Raw genomic sequence first — 22979 nt, 5'->3', positions numbered from 1 at the left:
TATCTATCCCGGGACTTCTCAGTAGTGTCACAATTGACATTCTGGACCAAATACTTGTTGGTGGCAGGAGGCTGTCCTGTACATGACGTTTTGCAGCATCCTTGACCTCTACCCACGTATGTGTGCTGTGACTCAGTCATTTCCTACTCTTTGCAACCCCATGGACTGTCACCTGCCAGGCTTCTCTGTCCATGGGATTTCCCAGGCAAGAATACTGGAGTGGGTTGCCATTTCCTTCTCCAGGGGATCTTCCGGAGCCAGGGATCGAACCCACGTCTCCTGCACTGGCAGGCAGATTCTTTACCTCTGCACCACCTAGGAAGCCCTTGACATCCACCCGCTAGATGCCAAAACCCCACCTCACAGTTTATGACAACAAAAATGTTCTTACACACCATCAAATGTCCCAGGAGGGGGCAAAATCGACCCCACTGAGAATTCCTGATATTCCTATTTTCCCCTAATGCACATGCTTGAGAAGGTTGCCATGGCTGGAGCTCACCTCACATTAGACAAGTGTTCTAGGGGTCACAGTTTTAGCCTGGCAGGCTGGGGAGCCTCCTCACCCCACTATCATAATGTGGGGCTTTCGGAGTACCAGGCTCTGAGGTTGCTTTTCAAACCTCGCTGTGGTTGTCTTCATCCCAGCAGAGTACTTGTGAGTGAAACAGCTGGGAGGACCTGGGCTCCCCTGGTGTCGTAGCCTATGAGGAACTGCAAGCTTCTTTGTCTGTGAATGGGGGACAGTAATGTCTGTCCTGGCTGTCCTAGGATCAGAGCTAGCCGTGGAAGGACACTCTAAAGTTTGCAGACCTGGGAGAGCATGTATGTGGGTGTGTCTTTCCCTTGGTCTGCTTGCTAGGGTCAGTGGTTTTGTGCCTGTTCATCCAGGTCGGGGATGGGGTTAAGACTGGAGAGTCTTAAGCCATCGTGCTAGGAATTAGACTCAGTGATTCAGAGTAGACCAGGGAAACTGTGTTTTGAATACCCCATGGTGGACTGACCAGGTCTCTGAGGATTTGGGGAAGCTACTACCCACCACGCACAGAGACCTAAGAGCTCACATCAGAAGGGACACCCAGCCTGGTCTCATCTTTGGGGTGGAGGGAAAGATCCCAACCCCGTCAGCACAAGGGTGGCCAGCTGGGTGGGTGTGCATGGCAGGAAAGGAGACAGCCCTGGCGGGGGCGGGGAGCCTGAGCGGTACATTGTTTGTTTACAGGCCTCACCTGGTACCATCTAATTATGCTTGAGAGCCTGCTCACACCCGAAGAGATTATTCATTCCGACCCTGCCCTCCTCACTCCCCAGCCTGAAGCTTTCACGAGTCTCTGCCCCGCAGAGACTGCATTTTATTCCCAGCAGCAGTAACTGGCAACTTTTCAATGTGACACAAGGGTTTTTCATTAGAGCCACAGGAAACCCCCAGATAGAGAGGAGGAGGGAGAGGAGACGGGTGTTAGCAGGAGATAAAGCAGCCTGGAGCCTTGGTCTGTCAGTGGCTCGGTGGGGGGTGAAAATAGGGAGGTGGTGCTGGCAGCTGGCCTTGGGTGCAACTGCGCTGCTCGCCAGAGGTAGCAGCTGAGCTATCACAGGTGGGCAGACCTGGCTTCCCTGGACCCACTCCAGGCGATCGTGGTCATTAGCCAGAAGCCACAGGGCAAAGGACCGCAGCCCGCCAAGAACAGGCACGTGTGGTTTTCCCCTTAGTTCTCTGAGAACTGAAACTGGGGAGAGGGCAGGAGGGCTGGTGATCATAAAAGTCCAGTTCTGAAAAAGGCAGAAGTCAAGATTGAGTCAAAGGATGCAGCCGACGCAGCTGGGAAGAGAAAAAGGAACCTTTGCAAAGTAAATGAGCAGAACCACAGTGCAGGGGATGGATGTGGAGCCAGCCATCTAGGTTTGGATTCCGCCTCTGCCATTGTCCAACTGTGTGATCTTGGGCAGGTTGCTTCACCTCTCTGTGCCTCGGTTCACCTCTTGAAAGGGGAGACAGCAGTGGTGCGTAACTAACAGGGTTCATGAGTTAATCCTCTTCGAGAGCTTGATCTAGTCCTTGGCACTTGCAACACTTGCAGCGAATATGAACAATTATTATTTTCCAGTGTGATGCTTTGGAAAGGAGCAGAATTCAAGTACATAAAATGGCATGAACCTGCTGTGTGGTGTCCAGAGGGACAGAGGACAGGCCAAGGAAAGAGGCTGGCCCTGCAGATGGCAGTTCTTCCCACCTCTTTCATTTCCACTCTCCAGCACATTGAGTCCTGCAGGCTGCCGAAGGCTGGCCCTGCAGCCTCCAGTCTGTGGGTCTCCCTGGGCTGCCTCCTCTGGTACCATGAACCTGGAACCTTTGAGGAAGGAGGTTGGCTCTTCTGTGCAGATTTTCCTGGGTCATCTTGATTTCACCTCTTCTGTCTCATTGTCCCCGTGAGTGGTCAAATGCCCTAAAATGCCTACATCATGGCCACCAAACTGCATTTCCTGGAAGCGGTACCAAAGCCCATCTGAAATGTCACCCAGTTTTGGCTTTAGAAAATATGGTCCCTGCACACACAAATGAATTTTCCAGACAAATAATGCTTAACACCTTGAGCTTTTCATTTTAAATATTTTGAATGAGAATATTGCTTTAAAATGCCCTTGCCTTCTTAAAGAAAGAATACTGCCTTTCAGTTAAGTTTTCTGGATAACTCAGGGTCAGTGTTCATATATTGTGCTTTAAAATTCTGTTAGTGATCAAGGTCTTACCAAAAGGTTTCCCTTTCCCCTAGTAAAGCAAAAGTGCGGGTCGTTCAGTCATGTCTGATTCTGTGACCCCACGAACTGTAGCCTGCCAGGCTCGTCTGTCCATGGAATTCTCCAGGCAAGAATACTGGAGTGGCTTGCCATTCCCTTCTCCAGGGGATCTTCCTGACCTGGGGATCCAACGTGGGTCTCCTGCATTGCAGGCAGATTCTTTACTGTCTGAGCCATCAGGGCCCCAGACCAGTATGTTCTTTGAGTCTCTGTTTTTGCTTTTTAGTTGCTGCCTTGTTTTCTTATTTCTGTCAGCATGGCTTGTCTCCAGTGGCCCTTCTTCCTCTCTAAACGATTCCCATTTCCAATATATAGCAGGCCAGGTGTATCAGTTAGCTATTGCTGAGTAACAGACCACCTGAAAGCATAGTGTCTTCAAACAAGTGGCATTTGCTATTGCTCGCATGACTACCTGCCAGTCTATGTGCTCACGTGTCTGTGTACATATGTCTATGTCTGCTGGACCACCCTCATGTCTGTGCGCCTCTGTGGATTCGGTTGGCTGCTCTACTGATCTTGCCTGGGATCTCTCACGTGTTTGGTTCAGCTGGTTTAGGATGACCTCGGCTGGGACCATTGGGCAGAGCTTTGCATGGTCTCCCGTCCTCCAGCAGGCCGGTTTGACCTTGTTCGCCTGGGGACAGAAGGATTGCAAGCAAGAGAGCAGAAACGTGCAGAGTTCCTTGAGGCTTGAAACTGGCATTCTGACACTTCTGCTGCCTTTTATTAACAAAAGCAAGTCACAGGCCCAGATCAGATTCAAGGACTGGGGAAATACACTCCATTTTTAAAACAGATCTACCGCACCAGAAAATCAAATAATCAAGTTCTTCAGTCTCCATCCAAAAGCAAGAGGAAAAGAGTCTTCATGAGGTGTGCTCTTCTTAATAACAGGCATTGAGCCTTGGGGCATATGTTATTTCATTGTAGACTCTGCTCTGAGGCCCTTTTGGTCATTTGTCTATGTTTCCTCAAGAGGCGAAATTGCCAAATAGATGAGGTCTTGCTCTTCTTTGCAAGAGTGCTCAAGGGGATCCACTTTTTATTCAGCCCAGCTTTATAGCACTAGGCAAACCAACTTTGAGAATGCAAAAATCTATACATTTCAGTTCCAAATTGTTGGAAAGTCTCTATATTTTGCTATGTTTCTCCACCTTTAGTGGCACTGAGCTCTGGCCAGTCACTGCCCGGATCATGCAAAGCTGTCCCACATGGAGAAATAGCGTTGTGTGATTTTTTATCTGCTCCTGCACTTAGCTTATCCTTACCTGATCCTTGGGAGCCATGTGTGCATCACAGCCAACTGCTGAGTTGATTTTTTACCATCACCTTGCCTGCCCATGTCCGAGATCACTGCTGCCCCCTGAAATTATAGCAGGCTCCTCCTCTGCTTCCTGACCCCTCTATGATCATGAAGTGTAATTCATGAAATGAGATAATGAGCAAGGGACTGCAGATCCTAAGGGTCTATTAAAAACCTGCTGAGGTGATAGAAGTCTGTGAACTTACTGTCTAATGACAGTTTCAGGGAGGAAAAAATGGGGACCGAAGAGGTCATTACAACAGTGCTTTTATGTGATTCCAGATGCCTCAGAGTCCTTGCTTCTCGTTCCCCGCTCATGTTAGGTGATAGGAAAGAAAACACCAGAGGTAACACTGTAGACAGGGTGCCTGTATCCAGACCAAGACCTAGAAAGGCCGTGATAGCTGGCCTGGCTTATGCTCTTCTGTCTAAGGGGCCACATTCACCTCCATGGCCCTTCCCTCAACCTGAGTTTCTCTGTTGCATATCTTTTCTCTGGATGGCCCATAATTAAGGAATTCTTTCTTTATATTGTCTTTCCTCCCCATTTTCTCCCACGTGAAGAAAGAGAGATGAATGAATTAATAAGAAGCAACCTTTTTTCTTCTGTGTCTGCTGTGCTGCTCTGCTTTTCATTCCCTTCCCATTCAGATCCTCTTCCTGCCCGGTCCCCCTTTGTGCATCATCATTTTGAAAGTACACGTACCAAAGGGGATGCAAACTCACTCTCCTGTTCACCCTTCTCACATTCTGTCTCCGGCTTTCCTTCCCACAAGAGGCCCTGATCTCCTAGGGAATGCAGCAACACATTTGCGTTGTATTTCTAAAGTCAGAATGATGATCACTCTCCCAGAATGCTTTGTATTCCATGCCCTTGCTCCCCTTGAGTAATCACTTCCCACAGCTGCAAGCCAGCCCTCACTGCCCATTTTCCTTGGAGCCTGACAGCATCTCTCCTTCTTCTCCCTCATATACTATGTACCAATGCCATGTATATACTTCATTCTTGGGATGCTGTGTAGGGAAAAAATACAGTCTTCCTTTCTCTGTGTTTTTCCTTTACTCTCACGCCACCATGGGCTTCCCTGGTGGCTCAGACATTAAAGAGTCTGCCCGCAGTGCAGGAGACCTGAGTTCATTCCCTGGGTCGGGAAGATCCCCTGGAAAAGGGAAAGGGTACCCACTCCAGTATTCTGGCCTGGAGAATTCCATGGACTGTAGAGTCCAAGGGGTCGCGAAGAGTCGGACACAACTGAGCAACTTTCACTCACCCCGCTTCAGATGCCAGTCATAACGAGTCCTTAGGTTCCCCACAACTTTTGTCTGACTTGGCTATAAACAGAAGTTCCCACGACCCCTTCCTTGGGTTTGGTTAATTTGTTCAGTGTCTCACAGAACTCTGGGAAACACTTTCACTTACCAGTTTATTAAAGGATACAGATGAACAGCCAGACAAAGAGGTACATAGGGCCAGGTCGGGGAGGGTCCCGAACCCAGGAGCTCCTGTCCCTGAGGGGCTGGAGTGCGTCACCCTGTCTGTCTGGATACGTTCACCTCAGGAAGCATGAAATTGGCCCATGTGGCAAAGGGATGCCTGCCCTGGGAGCTATCACAGCACCAACTTACCTCTTGATCCCGCTATCACAGTGCTCACTTAGAGCCCCTGTGCCTGTCCATTCTCACCTGAGACGCTGGACGGCTTGTATGGATGAAGCCTCGCCCACACCAAATGTACCACCAGCAAGAGATTTACAGGACCGTGGGCGTGAACTGCCCATCTTGGTTGCAAGCATCTATCTTATAGTTGTGGGGTAACTGGAGGACTCTTGAAATGCTTTCCTGTTCTCTTATCAAAAGGTCCTGAGGGCTCATCAAAGCCATTAGGTAATATATGGTGAACTTGCCTTATAGCACACCAGGCTCCTCTCTCCACCGAATTCGCCAGGCGAGAATACTGGAGTGGGTTGCCATTCCCTTCTCCAGGGGATCTTCCTGACCCAGGGATCAAACCTGGGTCTCCCCCATCACAGGCAGATTCTTTACCTTCTGTGCTACCAGGACAAAGACCAGTTCAGTGGCTCACCGAAGAACCAGAAACCAAAGCTTTTCAATTTGGTCCACTGCTCCTCCCACCCCCGTGGGGTTACAGTCCGTGCATGAGACAATGTGTTTAAAACTTAAAGTATCACAGGCTCCTTCATCTTCATTTGATGAATAAAACATCCTGAGCCTCTCAGAAAATTGAAGAACGGGATGTGGTGCTTCCCAAACTTGCATATCGTTCACCTGGTGATCTTATTACCAATGCAGATTCTGACTCAGTAGGTCTGGGTGGGACCTGAGCTTCTGCATTTCTTACAAGCTCCCAGTGATACCTGTCCCGCGCTTCATGGACCACGTTTTTGAGTAGCGATGAGATGGAACTGCCAACGAATTTCTTCACATTCTCAGAAGCAAGCTACTTGGCCACGCCTGCTCTTTGCAATTCAGTAGCAGGAATTGTGACTCTGAATCTGCCATTACAGGGGAAGCTGGTGACACTCAAGATGGCAATGCTTACGGGAAAGTTTTATTGTGGATCGATAACCATAAAAAGATTTATACCTGCTGGTCCAATAATTCCACTTATGGATATTAATTCTAAATAAATAACCTAAAAGGCAGAAAAACTTATGTGAACAATGCTGTTTTACTGTAGCCAGAACTATGTATACTAAAAGAAAGAAAAAGTTTATGTCTAATATAAAGGAAATGATTACATAAATTATAATAAATTCATTTAAGATACTAATAATATTGTGGACAAATATTTGTCTTCTCTCTCTCCCCAAAAGTAACATGTCAGTAAAGGAATATAAATAGTATAAACTCACAAGCTCAACAAATGAATGAATGAATAATTTCCACACATTTTTCCAAGATCACAAGTGTATGGAATTAAGGAGCATGACCACAGGCTTCTGTCTCTGTTTGTAATGTTGTGCTTCTTTATATTGGGTGGTGAGTTCAAGGGTGATACTCTTATAATTTTTATGAGAAATGTTTCAAAATTTAATAAAAAATAGATTGAATGGGGACAGAATGAAGAACATCATGACCTCTTTGTTAGGGGTGGGAGAATTATAACAAAACCAGTTTGCCCAGCAAAATCTGGCTTTGGTTCTTGAAGGCACCCAGAACCATGGGACGCAAGAAGGAGGCATGGGGGTAACCCCAGAGGAATAGGTAGGCAGTCTCTGGAGCTTCTGCATCTGTGATTCCAAGCCCACAAAGAGACCCTCTCTCCCCATTAATGACAAACGCAGGAGGTGGGCACTTAATTCTCTGGAGAAATTGAATCCCATTAGCTCAGAACTCAGACACATCACATCACAAAGGGCAAGCTGAAAGCAAGAGAATTACTGAGTGAGTTGCATACAAGCTCTGGGACCCCTGACTCCTCCCATGCCTTGGTCTCAGGAGCCAGATGTAGATGCCCATAGGCAAGAGACCACTAACTATAACACGCAGGCCAAATCCATTCCACTCCACTCCCTGTGTTTGCAAATAAAGTTTTATTGGAACACAGTCACACACATTTATTCATGAATTATCTGTGGCTGCTTTTGTGCCATAATAGAAGAGCCAAGTAGTTGCAACAGACACCATCTGGTCTGCCAAGCCTAAAATATTAACTATTTCAGTCTTGCAGAACAAGTTTGTCTACCACTACTTTGGCTTTCTCTGGTGGCTCAGAGGTAGAGAATCTGCCTGCCAGTGTAAGAGACTCAGGTTTGATCCCTGGGTTGTGAAGATGCCTTGGAATAGGAAATGGCAACCTGCTCCAATACTCTTGCCTGGAAAATTCCATGGACAGAGGAGCTTAGTGGGCTACAGTCTAGGGGGATGCAAAGAGTCGGACACGACTGAGCACACAATATCCCCAGAAACCTAAGAAGATATTTCATTCATAAAATGAGAACTAGATACCAAGATAAACAAGAGTGAACTCTGGAAATGTAAGAAAGTGATAGTCCATAGTGGAAAAAATAAAGAAAATTTCAGAAGAACCAATAGACAAGAAGACGAGAAAAAAAAATAGAGAAAATTTAGAAATATTGGATTATCAATTCCAACATTTAATTTAAAATAATTATAAAAAGAGAAGACCAAGGAGATGAAGGTTATGAAATTACTGAAGAAATACCATGAGATTTCTGGGAAATATATATATGTGTGTGTGTGTGTGTCTATATATATATATATATTTTTTTTTTTTTTTAACCTATTGATTGCCCATTGTGCACAGTAAATAAAAACTACCAGCAAGGGTCGTGGGGAAATTTGAAAGCACTATAGCAATAAAGGGAGAAGGCAATGGCAACCCACTCCAGTGGTCTTGCCTGGAGAATCCCAGGGACAGAAGATCCTGGTGGGCTGCCATCTATGGGGTCACACAGAGTCAGACACGACTGAAGCAACTTAGCAGCAGCAGCAGCAGCAGCGTAGCAATAAAGAGACGACGCTAAGCTTCCAGAGAGAAAAGAAACCAAACAAAAGAACAAAAATTAAAATGGATTCAGACTTCTCAATAGTATCATAACAAACTGAATATCAAAAGAAATGGAGCGATGCCTTCAAAATTCTGAAAGAAAAATGATTTTTAACTCAGGGTTCTATATCCAGCACTGTGAGTGAAGTATGAAGTAAAAGCAATTTTAGGCCTGCAAAGACTCAAAATATTTAGCTCTTGTGTATCCTTTCTTAGGAAACTGCTAAAGGATGTGCCTCAGCACAGCCAGGGAGTAAAACCAGTAGGCAGGCGTGGAATCCAGGACACCAGGGCTCCCACAGAAGTGAAGGAAGGCCTGAGATGACGGTTTTGCGTCAAGCCTATAGAACAAATGGTTCAGAATAGAGCAAGAGGACTCAAGACTTTGGGGAGAGGGCCTCCAGGAGACAGAGAGACAGAACTGATTGATTATCTGATGTGCTGTGGGGAAGTATTGCTAGGTGTTTTTACACATTTGTTAGAACACTTAAAAAATGTAATACACTCCTGAGCCCAGTGGCAAACAATTATTATACAGTTTAATAACATGAACACTGACTGCTGATATAACAAAAGTGTTACATTTGGAGGAAATGGTGGAGGGAGTTGGGGACTGGTAAGTAGAAAGTTAATCTTTGTTTAAAATTGATAATCAAAAGCAGGTATGAAAATGTATAATTTAGGAATATCCGTGGCCACAGGACTGGAAAAGGTCAGTTTTCATTCCAATCCCAAAGAAAGGCAATGCCAAAGAATGCTCAAACTACCGCACAATTGCACTCATCTCACACGCTAGTAAAGTAATACTCAAAATTCTCCAAGCCAGGCTTCAGCAATACGTGAACCGTGAACTTGCAGATGTTCAAGCTGGTTTTAGAAAAGGCAGAGGAACCAGAGATCAAATTGCCAACATCTGCTGGATCATCGAAAAAGCAAGAGAGTTCCAGAAAAACATCTATTTCTGCTTTATTGACTATGCCAAAGCCTTTGACTGTGTGGATCACAATAAACTGTGGAAAATTCTGAAAGAGATGGGAATACCAGACCACCTGATCTGCCTCTTGAGAAATTTGTATGCAGGTCAGAAAGCAACAGTTAGAACTGGACATGGAACAACAGACTGGTTTCAAATAGGAAAAGGAGTTCGTCAAGGCTGTGTATTGTCACCCTGTTTATTTAACTTAAATGCAGAGTACATCATGAGAAACGCTGGACTGGAAGAAACAGAAGCTGGAATCAAGATTGCTGGGAGAAATATCAATCACCTCAGATATGCAGATGACACCACCCTTATGGCAGAAAGTGAAGAGGAACTAAAGAGCCTCTTGATGAAAGTGAAAGTGGAGAGTGAAAAAGTTGGCTTAAAGCTCAACATTCAGAAAACTAAGATCATGACATCGGGTCCCAACACTTCATGGGAAATAGATGGGGAAACAGTGGAAACAGTGTCAGACTTTATTTTTCTGGGCTCCAAAATCACTACAGATGGTGACTGCAGCCATGAAATTAAAAGACGCTTACTCCTTGGAAGGAAAGTTATGACCAACTAGATAGCATATTCAAAAGCAGAGACATTACTTTGCCAACAAAGGTCCTTCTAGTCAAGGCTATGGTTTTTCCTGTGGTCATGTATGGATGTGAGAGTTGGACTGTGAAGAAGGCTGAGTGCCGAAGAATTGATGCTTTTGAACTGTGGTGTTGGAGAAGACTCTTGAGAGTCCCTTGGACTGCAAGGAGATCCAACCAGTCCACTCTGAAGGAGATAAGCCCTGGGATTTCTTTGGAAGGAATGATGCTAAAGCTGAAACTCCAGTACTTTGGCCACCTCATGCGAAGAGTTGACTCATTGGAAAAGACTCTGATGCTGGGAGGGATTGGGGGCAAGAGGAGAAGGGGACAACAGAGGATGAGATGGCTGGATGGCATCACTGACTCGATGGACGTGAGTCTCAGTGAACTCCGAGAGTTGGTGATGGACAGGGAGGCCTGGCGTGCTGTGATTCATGGGGTCACAAAGAGTCGGACACGACTGAGTGACTGATCTGATCTGATCTGATCTGAGGCCGTCTATGGGGTCGCACAGAGTCAGATATGACTGAAGCAACTTAGCAGCAGCAGTAGCAGCAGCAGGTAAATGCTAAAAATAAATAAATAAAGACAGAAAGTAGGTGCCTCTGTGAGAAGGGATAGGAGAAAAAAACATTGCTGTTGCTTTTTGTACAGGAAAGAGTTTAGCACTATTTTATCATTTTAACTATATGAACTTAAAAAAAATGAAATTCTATTTAAAAAGATTATGATTTTTTAAATTATAACTGTAAAAACTGAGTTACTTTTTGGGAAAATCCTTTATATAGGTTAACTCCTTTTGGTCTGCCAGGACTTTAAAGGCTTTATAGTAAAGAAATCCATCCAGCTGGGAAGGAATACTGGGCTGGCAGCCTTGAAAAAGTGTAGCGTCTGCTGTGTGCCCCAGATGCCCTGAGATCTGCAGTCCCCATGGGAGGGTGATACACAGGCAGGTTTGGACCAGTGTATCAGTAAAGCTAGCATAACCAGGGAGGGATGCACCAAGATGCAGGGAAAGAGTTAGGTGGGGAAAAGATACAAAATTTATGTGTGTACTATGACTGCAATAATGCAGAAACAATATGTCCATCATGGGGAGAGAGCAAGGACAAATGAAAATAGTTTGAGTTGTCAGAAGTGGGAGCGGGGGTCATACTTTTTTCCCTTTAACTTGGAATTATATGAAGATTGATATGATGTTTATGTTAAACAGAATACCTGTTGTTATGGGAAATTGGTGGTATTCTTTGCTCTGCTTTCCTTCTACAGCTTAATTGCTTACACGGAACAGTACATGGAATATGACCCTTTGATCACACCAGCTGAGCCGTCCAATCCCTGGATCAGTGATGATATCGCTTTATGGGACATAGAGATGAGGTAAAAAAAAACAAAAATGTTTTAATGTTTGGAAGTGGGGGGAGGAGCACAGTGCATGAGAATAGGAGATTATTATTGTACCCCATCTTAATTTGACTCTTTTTAATCAACAGAACAGAAACTCCTCCTGTAACCACCCAAATGATTTCCTTGCTCATGGTTTCTACCTCTTTATAGTATTGTATGTGGATCCTTTATGGCTTCCCTCTGACCTCTCTCTGATTCTATGGATGTTATGATAACTGGGACAGTCCGTCATAGTTGCTAGTTCTGACTTCTGGAGGGCAAGAATCTGTGGATCATTTGCTTTTCATACATTAGCAACAACAACAATAATAGCTAGCATTTACTCTGTACTTCAGAGAAGGCAGTGGCACCCCACTCCAGTACTTTTGCCTGGAAAATCCCATGGACGGAGGAGCCTGGTGGGCTGCAGTCCATGGGGCCGCTAGAGTCGGACACAACTGAGCGACTTCACTTTCACTTTTCACTTTCATGCATTGGAGAAGGAAATGGCAACCCACTCCAGTGTTCTTGCCTGGAGAATCCCAGGGACGGGGAAGCCTGGTGAGCTGCCGTCTATGGGGTTGAACAGAGTCGGACACGACTGAAGCGACTTAGCAGCAGCAGCAGCACTCTGTACTTGGCCTCTAGTAAGTATCTTCCAATGAGTCACCACAACAGGTAGACATTATTCTCAGAATTGAACAGATGGAAAATGGGAGTTAATGGACTTGCTCGAGGTCACACAGCAAGAAGGTGGTAGGATTAGGATTAGAACCCAGGCAGAGGGCCCCAGAGCTGTGGTCTTCATCCCTCTGCTCTTCTGGAGTAGCAGGCACAATGGTTCCGTTCAGAAGTTCCTTCTGGATGAGAGAAAAGTGAAAGTGTTAGTTGCTCAGTCTGACTCTTTGTGACCCCGTGGACTGTAGCCCTCCAGGCTCCTCTGTCCGTGGAATCCTCCAGGCAAGAACACTGGAGTGGGTTGCCATTTCCTTCTCCAGGGGATCTTCCCAACTGCAGGGATCGACCCTAGGCTCCTGCATTGCAGGAGGATTCTTTACTGTCTGAGCCACCAGGGAAGCCCATACAGATGAGAGAAGCTAGTGTGTTTACTTAATAGCTAAGCAACTAAACCCAGGGGGTCTTAGACCACATTGGAGATTACGGGAGGAACCCAGTATGTTGTGCCTTTGCACCCTCTGCCCTTGGCTAGACAATTCTTTATTTTGTTCTTCATTTCTTTGTATCTCTCTCATTCACTTTCACCCTTGTCTTTTTTTCTGACTTCTTTTCTTAAGATGGAAACCTTGTAAGAAGGAATAGAAGTCACAGATGCTCATTATAAAAGGTTCAAACTGTCTTTGTGTATGCATGCATGCTCAGTTGCTTCAGCCCCATGGAGTGCACTCTTTGCAGCCCCGTGGAGTGTAGCCCACCAGGCTCCTCTGTCCATGGGATTCTCCCAGGCAAAAATGCTGGAGTGGGTTGCCATGCCCTCCTCCAGGGGACCTTCCCAACCCAGGGATTGAAGCTGCATCTCATGTCTCCTACATTAGCAGGTGGGTTTTTACCACTAAGGACCATCTGGGAAGCCCTTCAAACTGTTAAATGTATATGAGAAAGAAAACTCTCTCTCGCTCCATCCCAATCTCACTTTCCAGAAAGAGCCTTTGTTGATAGTTTAATGCCATGGTTCCCAAACTGCACCCAAGCATTCTGGGCTGCTGCAGGGAACTCACAGGATTCCCGGGAGACATTCTAAATCATTAAGGAAAACACTGATGTTCAACCTATGTCAGATACTGTATAAATGACTAACTTAAGGTGTTCCCTGTTTTCAACGTTAGATCACATTATATTCCTTTCAGTGATGCCATATCTTTGCAAATCCGGGTGTTCGGGGCAGTTGCTATGATAAAAAGGAATTATTGGGCAAAAATCAACACGGAATAGGAAATGAAGGTGGTGGGGTTGAGAAGACGTGCAGCGCTCCACAGCACGTGTGTGCTCATTTAGGAGCAAAGTAAACATACTATATTTTCTTCCAATTTATATATATTTCAAATAACTCTGAAACAACTTAAAAACAACCCAAGCATTATCAATCTTTTTCATCTTTGCAAATCTGACAGATTAAAATAAACATCTCATTTTGCTTATTTTTTTTGTTAAAATACTTGAGGATCTATTCTTATGATTACTAGATACTCATTTTTCTTTGGTGGCTTGCCTGTTTTGTGTGTGTGTGTTCTTTGCCTTTTTTCTAGTGATGTGTTTTGCCTTGGACATGGGGATAGAAAGCAGTCACATTTACTCAGATCACATAGTTAACATTTTTCTCAGCTGTTTGTTTTCTGAATCTAATTTTTCTCCTTGTTTCTTTTTCTCTTCCTTGAGTTTTACTTTATTAGTCGAGTTTTGTGTTAGCTAGTCGTGTGTGTGTGTGTGTGTGTGTCCGACTCTTTGTGACCCTATGAACTGTAGTCTGCCAGGCCCCTCTGTCCATGGAATTTCCCATGCAGGAATACTGGAGTGGGTTGCCATTTCCTCCTCCAGTGGGTCTTCCTGACCCAGGGACTGAACCCATGTCCCTTATGTCTCCTGCATTGGTCAGACGGGTTCTTTACCGCTAGTGCTGCCTGGGAAGCCCCATGTAAGAAAGACAACTTCTTTTTAATTATTTCTGATATGCCCTTGGTAGTCCCTTTGATCTGATCCAAGAATTTACATCTTTCTTTAACTTGCTTCTCTTCTCTCTCTCTCCCTCTCCTTTATTGCTACTCTTTTCTCTCCATTCTACCCTCTCTTTTCAGGAAATCCTTTGGTAGGAACTCTGGTCATCTGCGGTGTAGTAGCACCATCTCTTATCTTTTCTCTATTAAAAATTCCATCTCTTAGTCTTTTTCTTCTATATTCAAGAATAGAATCTCTTGAGTTACTCTTCAGAGTCACCAGTCTCAGTGGTACCCATTCTGTGACTTTATACTTTAACGAGTTTTTTTTTTTTTTTTTCCTACTGACTGCTGGGAAGGGTAGTTGACACTTGTGCTTTTAATTTCCAAGAATTTCTAATATTCTTGGACTGCTTTTTCTTCACAGCCTGCTCTGTTCTAGTGATGTATATCCTCTTGAATTGCCCTGGAAGGAATTCAGACTTTTTTCATATCTCCCCTCTATTTCTGCCACTTAGTTTATTTCACAGGGCATCATTGATCAGAGAATCATTGTTTCTGTTCATTGTGTCATTAATCCGATCACTGTTCAGAGCAGATCAGTCCTTTCAGACAATTTGGGTACTACTGGTTTTCATAAGTGAAGGTCTTGGCTTTCAACTTTCACTATATGTTAGAACCACCCGGAGAGCTTATTTGAAAAAGTACCAGTGCCTAGTCCCCTCTCTGGGTCAGTTAAGTGCGCCGTTTCTGGCAGCGGTGGATTGCGTGTTTGTTTAATCTTACGCTAATTACAGGCCTGACCTGGAAGCCCAGCCTTTCCTCGGCCTAACGTTCCGGCAGCCAGGTGCGCCACTCTGTTTCGGGCCTGATGCGTTTAAGTCACTCAGTCTCCTCTCCACGGCGCACCCCAAGAAGGACACTGTTCTCCCATCTGTTGAGGGATCTTAGGGGGGCACAGAGAGATCTGCAGAAACCAGTGAGCAGCAGGAGGAAACCTCAGCATCTTTGGAAGTCTCCCTGCCTTGCTGAGATGTTTTCTCATCCATATTAGGTCTACCAGCCTTAGGTTACACAGGCACCACCCTCTGGCTTTACTTCCCATGTGAGAAGCTGGCCAGAAAATGTCCCCCTTTTACTTAGAGACCCTCTTGGCCCAGGGAACCCGTGTCTCATATTTCTGAGTTCCTGCCCTATGCCCCCCCATTCACTACCTGCCAACTGCCCCTACTTCCAGTCTTGCTGCTCAGGGCTTGGGATTTTCCCAGGCTTCTGCTGGTAACACTCAGTCACCTTATTCCCAGATGGCCCCACTGGAAGCCTAGGTGGCCCACGCTCAGCTTTGTCACCAGTTCACCTGCTTCGTAAGTTCCCAAAGTTCCTCAACGTTTATCCTCTGCTGATAGGAAATTTATTTGCCTCTTACACTCTATGTTTTATTTTGGCTTTGATAATTCACTGAACTCCAGATTCTTATCTGTTCCCTCCTCCTGGACCACTCTCACAGACCCGCACATGACTGGCTTCCCTTTTCATTCAAGCCTCACTCAGCATTGGTGTCTTTTTCTCAGAAAGGTCTTCGGTGACCACTCACTCTGTAGAGGCCACCCCACATCCATCCAGTCTTTCTAGATCACATCCTCCCCCTGGATCTCTTTCTAAATAAGACTTACAGTTATTTTAGCACCTAGACCTGTGTCTGGCATGTAGTAGGTACTCAGAAAGTATAGGTTGGATGGAGGGTGAATGGAGAAGTGACCATTTTGTTGGTAATGCTGTTGGCATTTGGGAAAGGAAGAGAGGTTAAGCGTGTGAATTTAATTCACCTTGATGACATTGGCATTTCCTCCTTCTTTCTTGTAAGTCAGCAAAAAAAAAAAAAAAAAGGCAAAAAGCATGATAGTTTGGGAAGATGGTGGCCACCTGGCCTATTGGTTTATTCAAACATATCAGCACTTTGTCCCCAAGGGACTCACTGCCCCCACAGCTAGGTTCTGGCTCTGTTTTTACAGCTCAGGCTTCTACTGTCATCATAACATCTGACCTAACACCTACAGTGTTCTGTTCATCTTCAAGCTAGTTACACAGATACAAGGGAGAATGACGAGAATGTGAGGCCCTCTTTCTTCTCCCAGCAGGACATTCCCACCCAGTCAGACAGCTGGCAGTGATTGGGAACCTGCCTCTGGTGATACAGAGTCAGGGATCAGCGCCAACATACTTGTTCAGTCTAGAGACCAAACAGCCTTTGTGCATGAAGCAAGGGCTGAATGTGACCAGCAAAATAATCCAAGGTCATCTTTTTCTCAGTTTCAGTTTAATTTAGTGTAACTAATAAAGAGTATTGAGACCTGTGCTATCTTCTAAGTAAGAAAGTTTCTCAAGATACCCATGTAGCAAAGTGAATAACATGCTGTCTTACCTCCCGGCTCCAGGATTCCTCCTTTTTGGCAAAGGACATTAATGTCACTCGGGGCACAGAGTCAGGCCCTAAGAACAGGAGTGTTGGCAAAGATTCAACAACAAGTGGAGAGGTTGTGCCCCATAAGAAAATGAGATGAATGTACTTTTTGTCCCCAAGAGGGGAGACCTCAGGGCTGTGAAAAGTGAGGGTGGAAAGAAGAACAGAGAGACAAGAGAGAGCAAGCCTCCATTCAGAGCCATGAAAACCCCTAGTGCTGAGGTGTCCGAGGACTTTTCAAAGTGGAAATACTGAATATGTGATTTCTAAACTGCCGGGGGTTGGATGGTGCAATGTGTACCCCCTTCTCAAGACCCTCCAATTTCAGTAAAGGCTTCTACCCTCTCAGACACTTTATATGAAGTTGGTTTTTGGTGAAGATGGGTGAAGTTGTATGGAAGAGTCGAGGCAGCATGGGAGACAGTAGGGGTCACTTGGGACTTCATGTTCATCTGAGGTGAGCTGTGATTTCTCCTGGGCGTGAGTAAATGGGTACAGACTCTTTCCAATGCCCAGGGCAGAGGTCATCACAGATAACGTCTGGATTCTACAGAGTTGAACATACTGTCTCAGCCATGTAGGGTTTATAGACAAACCAGTCAAAGACAACAACAGGGATTAATAGAATAATTGGCAGGATGAAGCAGGATGTAGCATAAACAGTATGAAATTGTGCTTTAATCCTCTCTCCTTCTCAGACAAACTATTAGATCTAGAAATCCAAGGATGAGAAAAGGAATGTTCAGGGGGCAATACAAGACTGCCTCTTTAAAGGATATACCTGAAGTTTATTCGGTGAAAATTCTGAGAAGTCAAATTTAGATAAAGAAGATAGTGATTGCCAGGGCTCATCACTGAGAAAGAATCAGCCCCAAATTGCCAGATCTCAGTTGGAGAGAGCTCTGTCATCTGAGGGCTTCCCTGGTAGCTCAGTTGGTAAAGAATCTGCCTGCAATGCAGGAGACCCTGGTTCAATTCCTGGGTCAGGAAGATCTGCTGGAGAAGAGATAGGCTACCCACTCCAGTATTCTTGGGCTTCCCTTGTGGCTCAGCTGGTAAAGAATCCACCTGCAGTGTGGGAGACCTGGGTTTGATCCCTGGGTTGGGAAGATCCCCTGGAGAAGGGAATGGCTACCCACTCCAGTATTCTGGCCTGGAGAATTCCATGGACTATATAGTCCATGGAGTCACAAAGGCTGAAGTCTCACTCACGTGACTGAGTGACTTTCACTTCACTTCACTCCACTGTCATTTGAATACCACCAGGAAAGTGTCCCTGGGAAGATGCCATCAGCAAGATAGTGGCTCTAACAAGAACCTGGCATTGCCTGCAGGATTGGGGTTCATGATTTGCCCTCACCACATGGTATTGGTTTGACCTTCTCTCTTTGCTGGGCAACAGGCACATGAGCAAAGAGCTACAAGGAACCAGCTCATCCTACTTGGTCAAAGGCATCCACTCTCAACTAGCCCAATGTGCTGAGGGGCAGAGACGATCACTGAGCTACTCAGCAAGTTTGATAGAACTGTAATCCATGGTATTAGTCGATCTCCCTCCCTGTGGTAGTCAGTCTCCATATATAGCCCCATCAGGGCTTTCCTCTTTGTATACAGGGACTGCTTCTTCTATGGAAAGGGGACACCTCCCCCACTTTTCATCCAGGCTGGCCTTGATGTCTTATTTAACCGACAGAGTATGGCAGGAGTAATATTCTGGGAACAGATCATAAAACAGCTCTTGGTCATTTGAAACATTTGCTCCTAAGACATTCTTTCTTAAAAACCTATTGGTTATGAGAAACCCAAGTGATCAGGGAGATCGTGGAGGTTGAGAGCATTGGCTGAGCTTCTGGCCAAAAACCAGCATCATCTGCCATGTGATGAGCCATCTTGGATGTCCAACCCAGTCCACCCTTCAGATGACACCACCCCCAGCTACTGTCCATCTACAACTCTTGAGAGACCCGAAGTGAGAACCTCCCAGCTGGGCCCAGTCAACTCATGGGATGCTGAGAGAGAAGAATAAGTTGTTGTTTCAAGCCACTGAGTTTGAAGATGGTTTGTTCCAGAGTAACAAACAACAGGACCACTCCTTGTTGAAGTATTAGGACCCTCAGGTTTTCTTGGAGCATTAAGTAATATTGTGATTGTTTCTTCAATAACCTTCATCTTGAGATGGACTCATTGGTTATTCACTCTTTAAGGAACAATCCCTTGTTTCATAATTTTTCCAGTAACTCGAAACCTTTTGAAGATAGCTTGATGTTTTTATAGATAGATGCTTATTCTGAATCTGGCTTTATTGTTCTCAATTTGGGAGAACAGCTGGAATGAAAGACAGACTCCCTGGGAGAGCCACCTGTCTTGGCTGTGTTAATTTGGGCTGCTCAGTGGGAGGCTGGAATTTGGTGAGAAGCAATGGGCATGGAAGAGAAATTAGAGTTGGAAAAAGGCATCTAGCTAGCAAATAGAAATATAAGGACACATCGATGTCAATATAAAGACACATCATCTACATTACTTACTGTACACATTTTCTTACTGATTTCCCTTTAGTGTTAAACACGTGCTGTGTGAAAAGCACTATGATAAATACAGAGATGTGGTCTCTGCCCTCAGAGAGCTCACAAGATAGCTGCAAAGACAGTGACATAAACCCTTTAAAAGTTAAGTGATGGTACAAAACCATAATTAGAGATGTGTCATGAGAAAGCCTTTCTATACAATGGATGAAAATAGAGGGGCTCTGAGTTCCATGGATTATCTGAGTGAGACCAAGGGAAAGTTATGGTACTAGTCACCTGGGGATGGATGTCCAGAGATAACTTTTCAGAATTATTTTATAACCACAGAGACCATTCCATGGTAGCAACATGTTCACATCTGATCTTGAACCTTCAAAGGGATGGTTCTTCAAATAACCAAGAGGTACAAGAAAGACATGTATAGGAAAGTTATATCCAAGAAGCTTTTAATAGAATAGATCCCAATGACCAGATTATTAGAAGAAAAAGAGCAGATATAGGGTGCCCAGACACAGAAATAGGATTGTGAATAATGAGTAATTGAAGGAACCCAGATGTACTAGGTTGAATAGTGTCACCTAAAAATTCAAGTCCTTCCCAGAATCTCAGAATGTGACTTTATTTGGAAACAGGACCATTAAAGATGCAATTAGTTAAGATGAGGTCACCCTGGGGTAGAGTAAGCTCTTACTCCAATATGTTGCTCTTGTTGTTTAGTTGCTAAGAGTTGTGTCCAACTCTTTTTCAACCCCATGGACTGTAGATCGCCAGGATCCTCTGTCCATGGAATTCCCCAAGCAAGAATATTGGAGTGAGTTGCCGTTTTCTTCTACAGGGGATCTTCCCGACCCAGGGATTGAGCCTGCGTTGACTGCATTGGCAGGCGGATTCTTTACCACTGAGCCACCAATTGGAGGGAAGTCCAATCCAATATGACTGATGTCTTTATAAGGAGAGAAAACAGAAACACTGGCACATACAGAGTAAATGCCATGTGAAAAACCAGATACAGAGGCAGAATACCATGTGATACAGATACAGATACAGAATACCATTCTAACAGAGGCAGAATACCATGTGATGACAGAGGCAGAGATTGGAGTAATGCATGAGCAGGCCATGGATGCCAAGGATTTCTGGCAGCATCAGAAGCTAAGAAGAAGGCATGGAACAGGTTTTCCTCTAGAGCCTTCAGAGAGAGTGTGGCCCAGTTAACACCTTGATTTCAGATTTCTAGCCTCTAGAACTGTGAGAGAATCAATTTCTATTTTAAGCCGTCCAGTTGCTTGTATGTTGGCCAACTAGGAAACCGCCACACCAGGGTAGCCTGTCTCTCCAAAACTCCTTGTTTCTGCTGAAGGCTGAGCTTGCAGCTCCCTGTATATCCAGACGTCTGTCCTAGGCCATCTAGAGACACCCCTGGCTCTCTGGCTTACCCCCAAAATGGCCCTTATCCTCCACCACTCTTCCCCCTGCCACCACCAAGGAACCTGGTGGGATGAATACGGCTCACTGCTTGCAAACCAGAAAGTAGTGATGCTGGTGGTGGACGTGTGTCCATAACACAGTCACGACAAAGACTGAGCACCTTCCCACACCTGGCTCTCTGGGCACCGCCACTGATTGGGGTATAGCTGTCATCAGCACCATCCCCGAAGAGCCCTGCAACCTTGTGGCCATCCCAGGTCACAGCACGATCCTGGCAAAAGCAGATGCGTTCCTGCAGCTCGGTGGGGCTTCCATTTGTTGCTTGCCTCAATAGTAACAGCGCTTTTTGTCCTCTGGAAAGCTGTTGAGTTTGATTCTGTGGCTTGAGTTTGAGAGACTCTAGGATCTGTCTTCTTGGCTCATTACAGAAAGCCCAGCCTTGAACACTGGGGGAAAAAAAAAATCTATCTTGGAATTCCTCATTGTTGGTGGCTCAAATGGTAAAGAATCTGCCTGCAATGTGGGAGACCTGGGCTTGATCCCTGGATTGGGAAGATCCCCTAGAGGAGGGCATGGCAACCCACTCCAGTATTCTTGCCTGGGAAATTCCATGGAAGACATCATAAAAAAAGTTTGTGTCTATTTTTAAAAAGAAGGGAAATATGTGGATGTGATCGCTGTGTGTGAGCTGTAGGGCTCACAGCTTAGTGCTTGCAGATAAAATGCACCTTCCTTACATCATTTGCGGAGGCTACAGTGTAGTGGTTCTGAACCCTGTGGGCAAGAGCCTTTTAATGTGGCTAGCATTCATTCCACACCAACACACTTTCTGTTTCCACCTTCCGTCCTTGGCAATAGAGCTGCATGGGGAGCATATGTTTGGACTTGGGGAGTGAAGAGACGACTACTGTTGAGCTCCTGCAAAAAGCCTGAAAATGAATGGAATATTTTCTCCACCGGTTTTTGAAGTTTTCTTGTATCAAGCCAGATGACAATGAAACTGTTCTGTGTTGTGCTTAGTCACTCAGTTGTGCCCGATTCTTTGCAACCCCATGGACTATAACCTGCCCGGTTCCTCTGTCCATGGGGATTCTCCAGGCAAGAATACTGGAGTGGGATGTCATGCCCTCGATGACAATGAAGCTACATACTTCGTTATTTGGCTCTCCAGAGATATACCTTCACCACCCTAGAATTTAATATCATGCTTTTGACTTTTGTTGAAAGCATTTAATTCACAGACACATGCTGTTATCTCCCACTCAAGTGGTGGACCAGCAGTGGGATCTTAGCCCCACCTCAGACACACAGAATTGGAATTCCCAGCTTAACAAGATCCCTGAGTGACTTAAGTGCACATTAAACTCTGAGAAGTTTGCATGTTATGAAAAAACTCAAATGAACTTTTTGGCAATCCAATAGCTGTATGTAAAAGTTTCCTGCACTTTTTTTTTTAAATAAAGGTATCAGAAATATCATTCATTGTGTTTCAATGCTCCTTATGTAAAGACTTGTGAGGCACTTCCTCTTATAATTCAATACTAGAGCAAAAGTTGTCTTTACTGACAAACTTAACATATTACCTCTTTCAAACATTGAAAGTGGTTCAATCCATTCAAATCTCTTTTTATCTTGGCTCCAAGGAAGCTCTAAAAAATGTTTTTGTTCACTGGCAGTAGTTCCCCCAGCCTAGGTTTTCTGGTATAATAACCATCCCCTACTAAGACTTATCATCACTCGTTTTTATTACTATTCTTTTCTATATTGGGGTGTCCCTGGTGGCTCACTGGTAGAGAATCCACCTGCCAATACAGGAGACATGGGTTCGATCTCTGGGTTGGGAAGATCCCCTGAAGGAGGAAATGGCAACCCACTCCAGTATCCTTGCCTGAGAAATCCCATGGACAGTGGAACCTAGTGAGCTACAGTCCATGGGGTTGCAAAAGAGTTGGACGTGACGTAGCAGCTAAACGACAACAACCAAGATTCACCATTACTTGTTCCTATTATCATACTTGCCTATGTTTAAGGGTTTGGGGATTTTGTTATTGTTTTGATTTTGTAATTGTGTGTTCTTGTAAACCTCTGATTCTTTTTGGACCTAAGTTAAACATCAATAAATCAATGGATATCAAAAAAGGGGGGGGAAATAAATATTGGTAGACCAATGTGTCTCAGAGTTTAATGTGCACTTAAATCACCCAGGGATCTTGCTAAGCTGTGGATTTCAATTCCACGGGTCTGAGATGGGTCCTGAAGTTCCACTGCTGGTCCACAGACTACCACTTGAGTGAGAGATAGCAGTATATAG

General features: G+C 45.0%; 1 protein-coding gene across 23 annotated transcripts in view; it reads left to right on the top strand.

Annotated features, from left to right (window-relative positions):
• RGS6 (regulator of G protein signaling 6) overlaps positions 1 to 22979 on the top strand; it is a 611989-nt gene that overhangs the window by 531216 nt on the left and 57794 nt on the right. For all 23 annotated transcript variants that reach the window (XR_015134069.1, XM_086319934.1, XM_086319935.1 and 20 more), the window contains one exon: positions 11469 to 11579. Coding sequence is in view for 22 of the 23 variants with exons in the window: in XM_086319934.1 (XP_086176060.1) it covers positions 11469 to 11579 (111 nt within the window). In the remaining variant the exon portion in view is untranslated. The remainder of the gene's footprint in view (positions 1 to 11468; positions 11580 to 22979) is intronic.

Source organism: Bos grunniens, chromosome 10, assembly GCF_055505025.1.
Source record: "Bos grunniens cultivar Pamir isolate PY7600 chromosome 10, Bosgru_T2T1.0, whole genome shotgun sequence".
In the NCBI taxonomy this organism is placed as follows: domain Eukaryota; kingdom Metazoa; phylum Chordata; class Mammalia; order Artiodactyla; family Bovidae; genus Bos; species Bos grunniens.
Note: the sequence above shows the minus strand (reverse complement) of the source record. Positions and strands in the feature narration are given on the sequence as shown.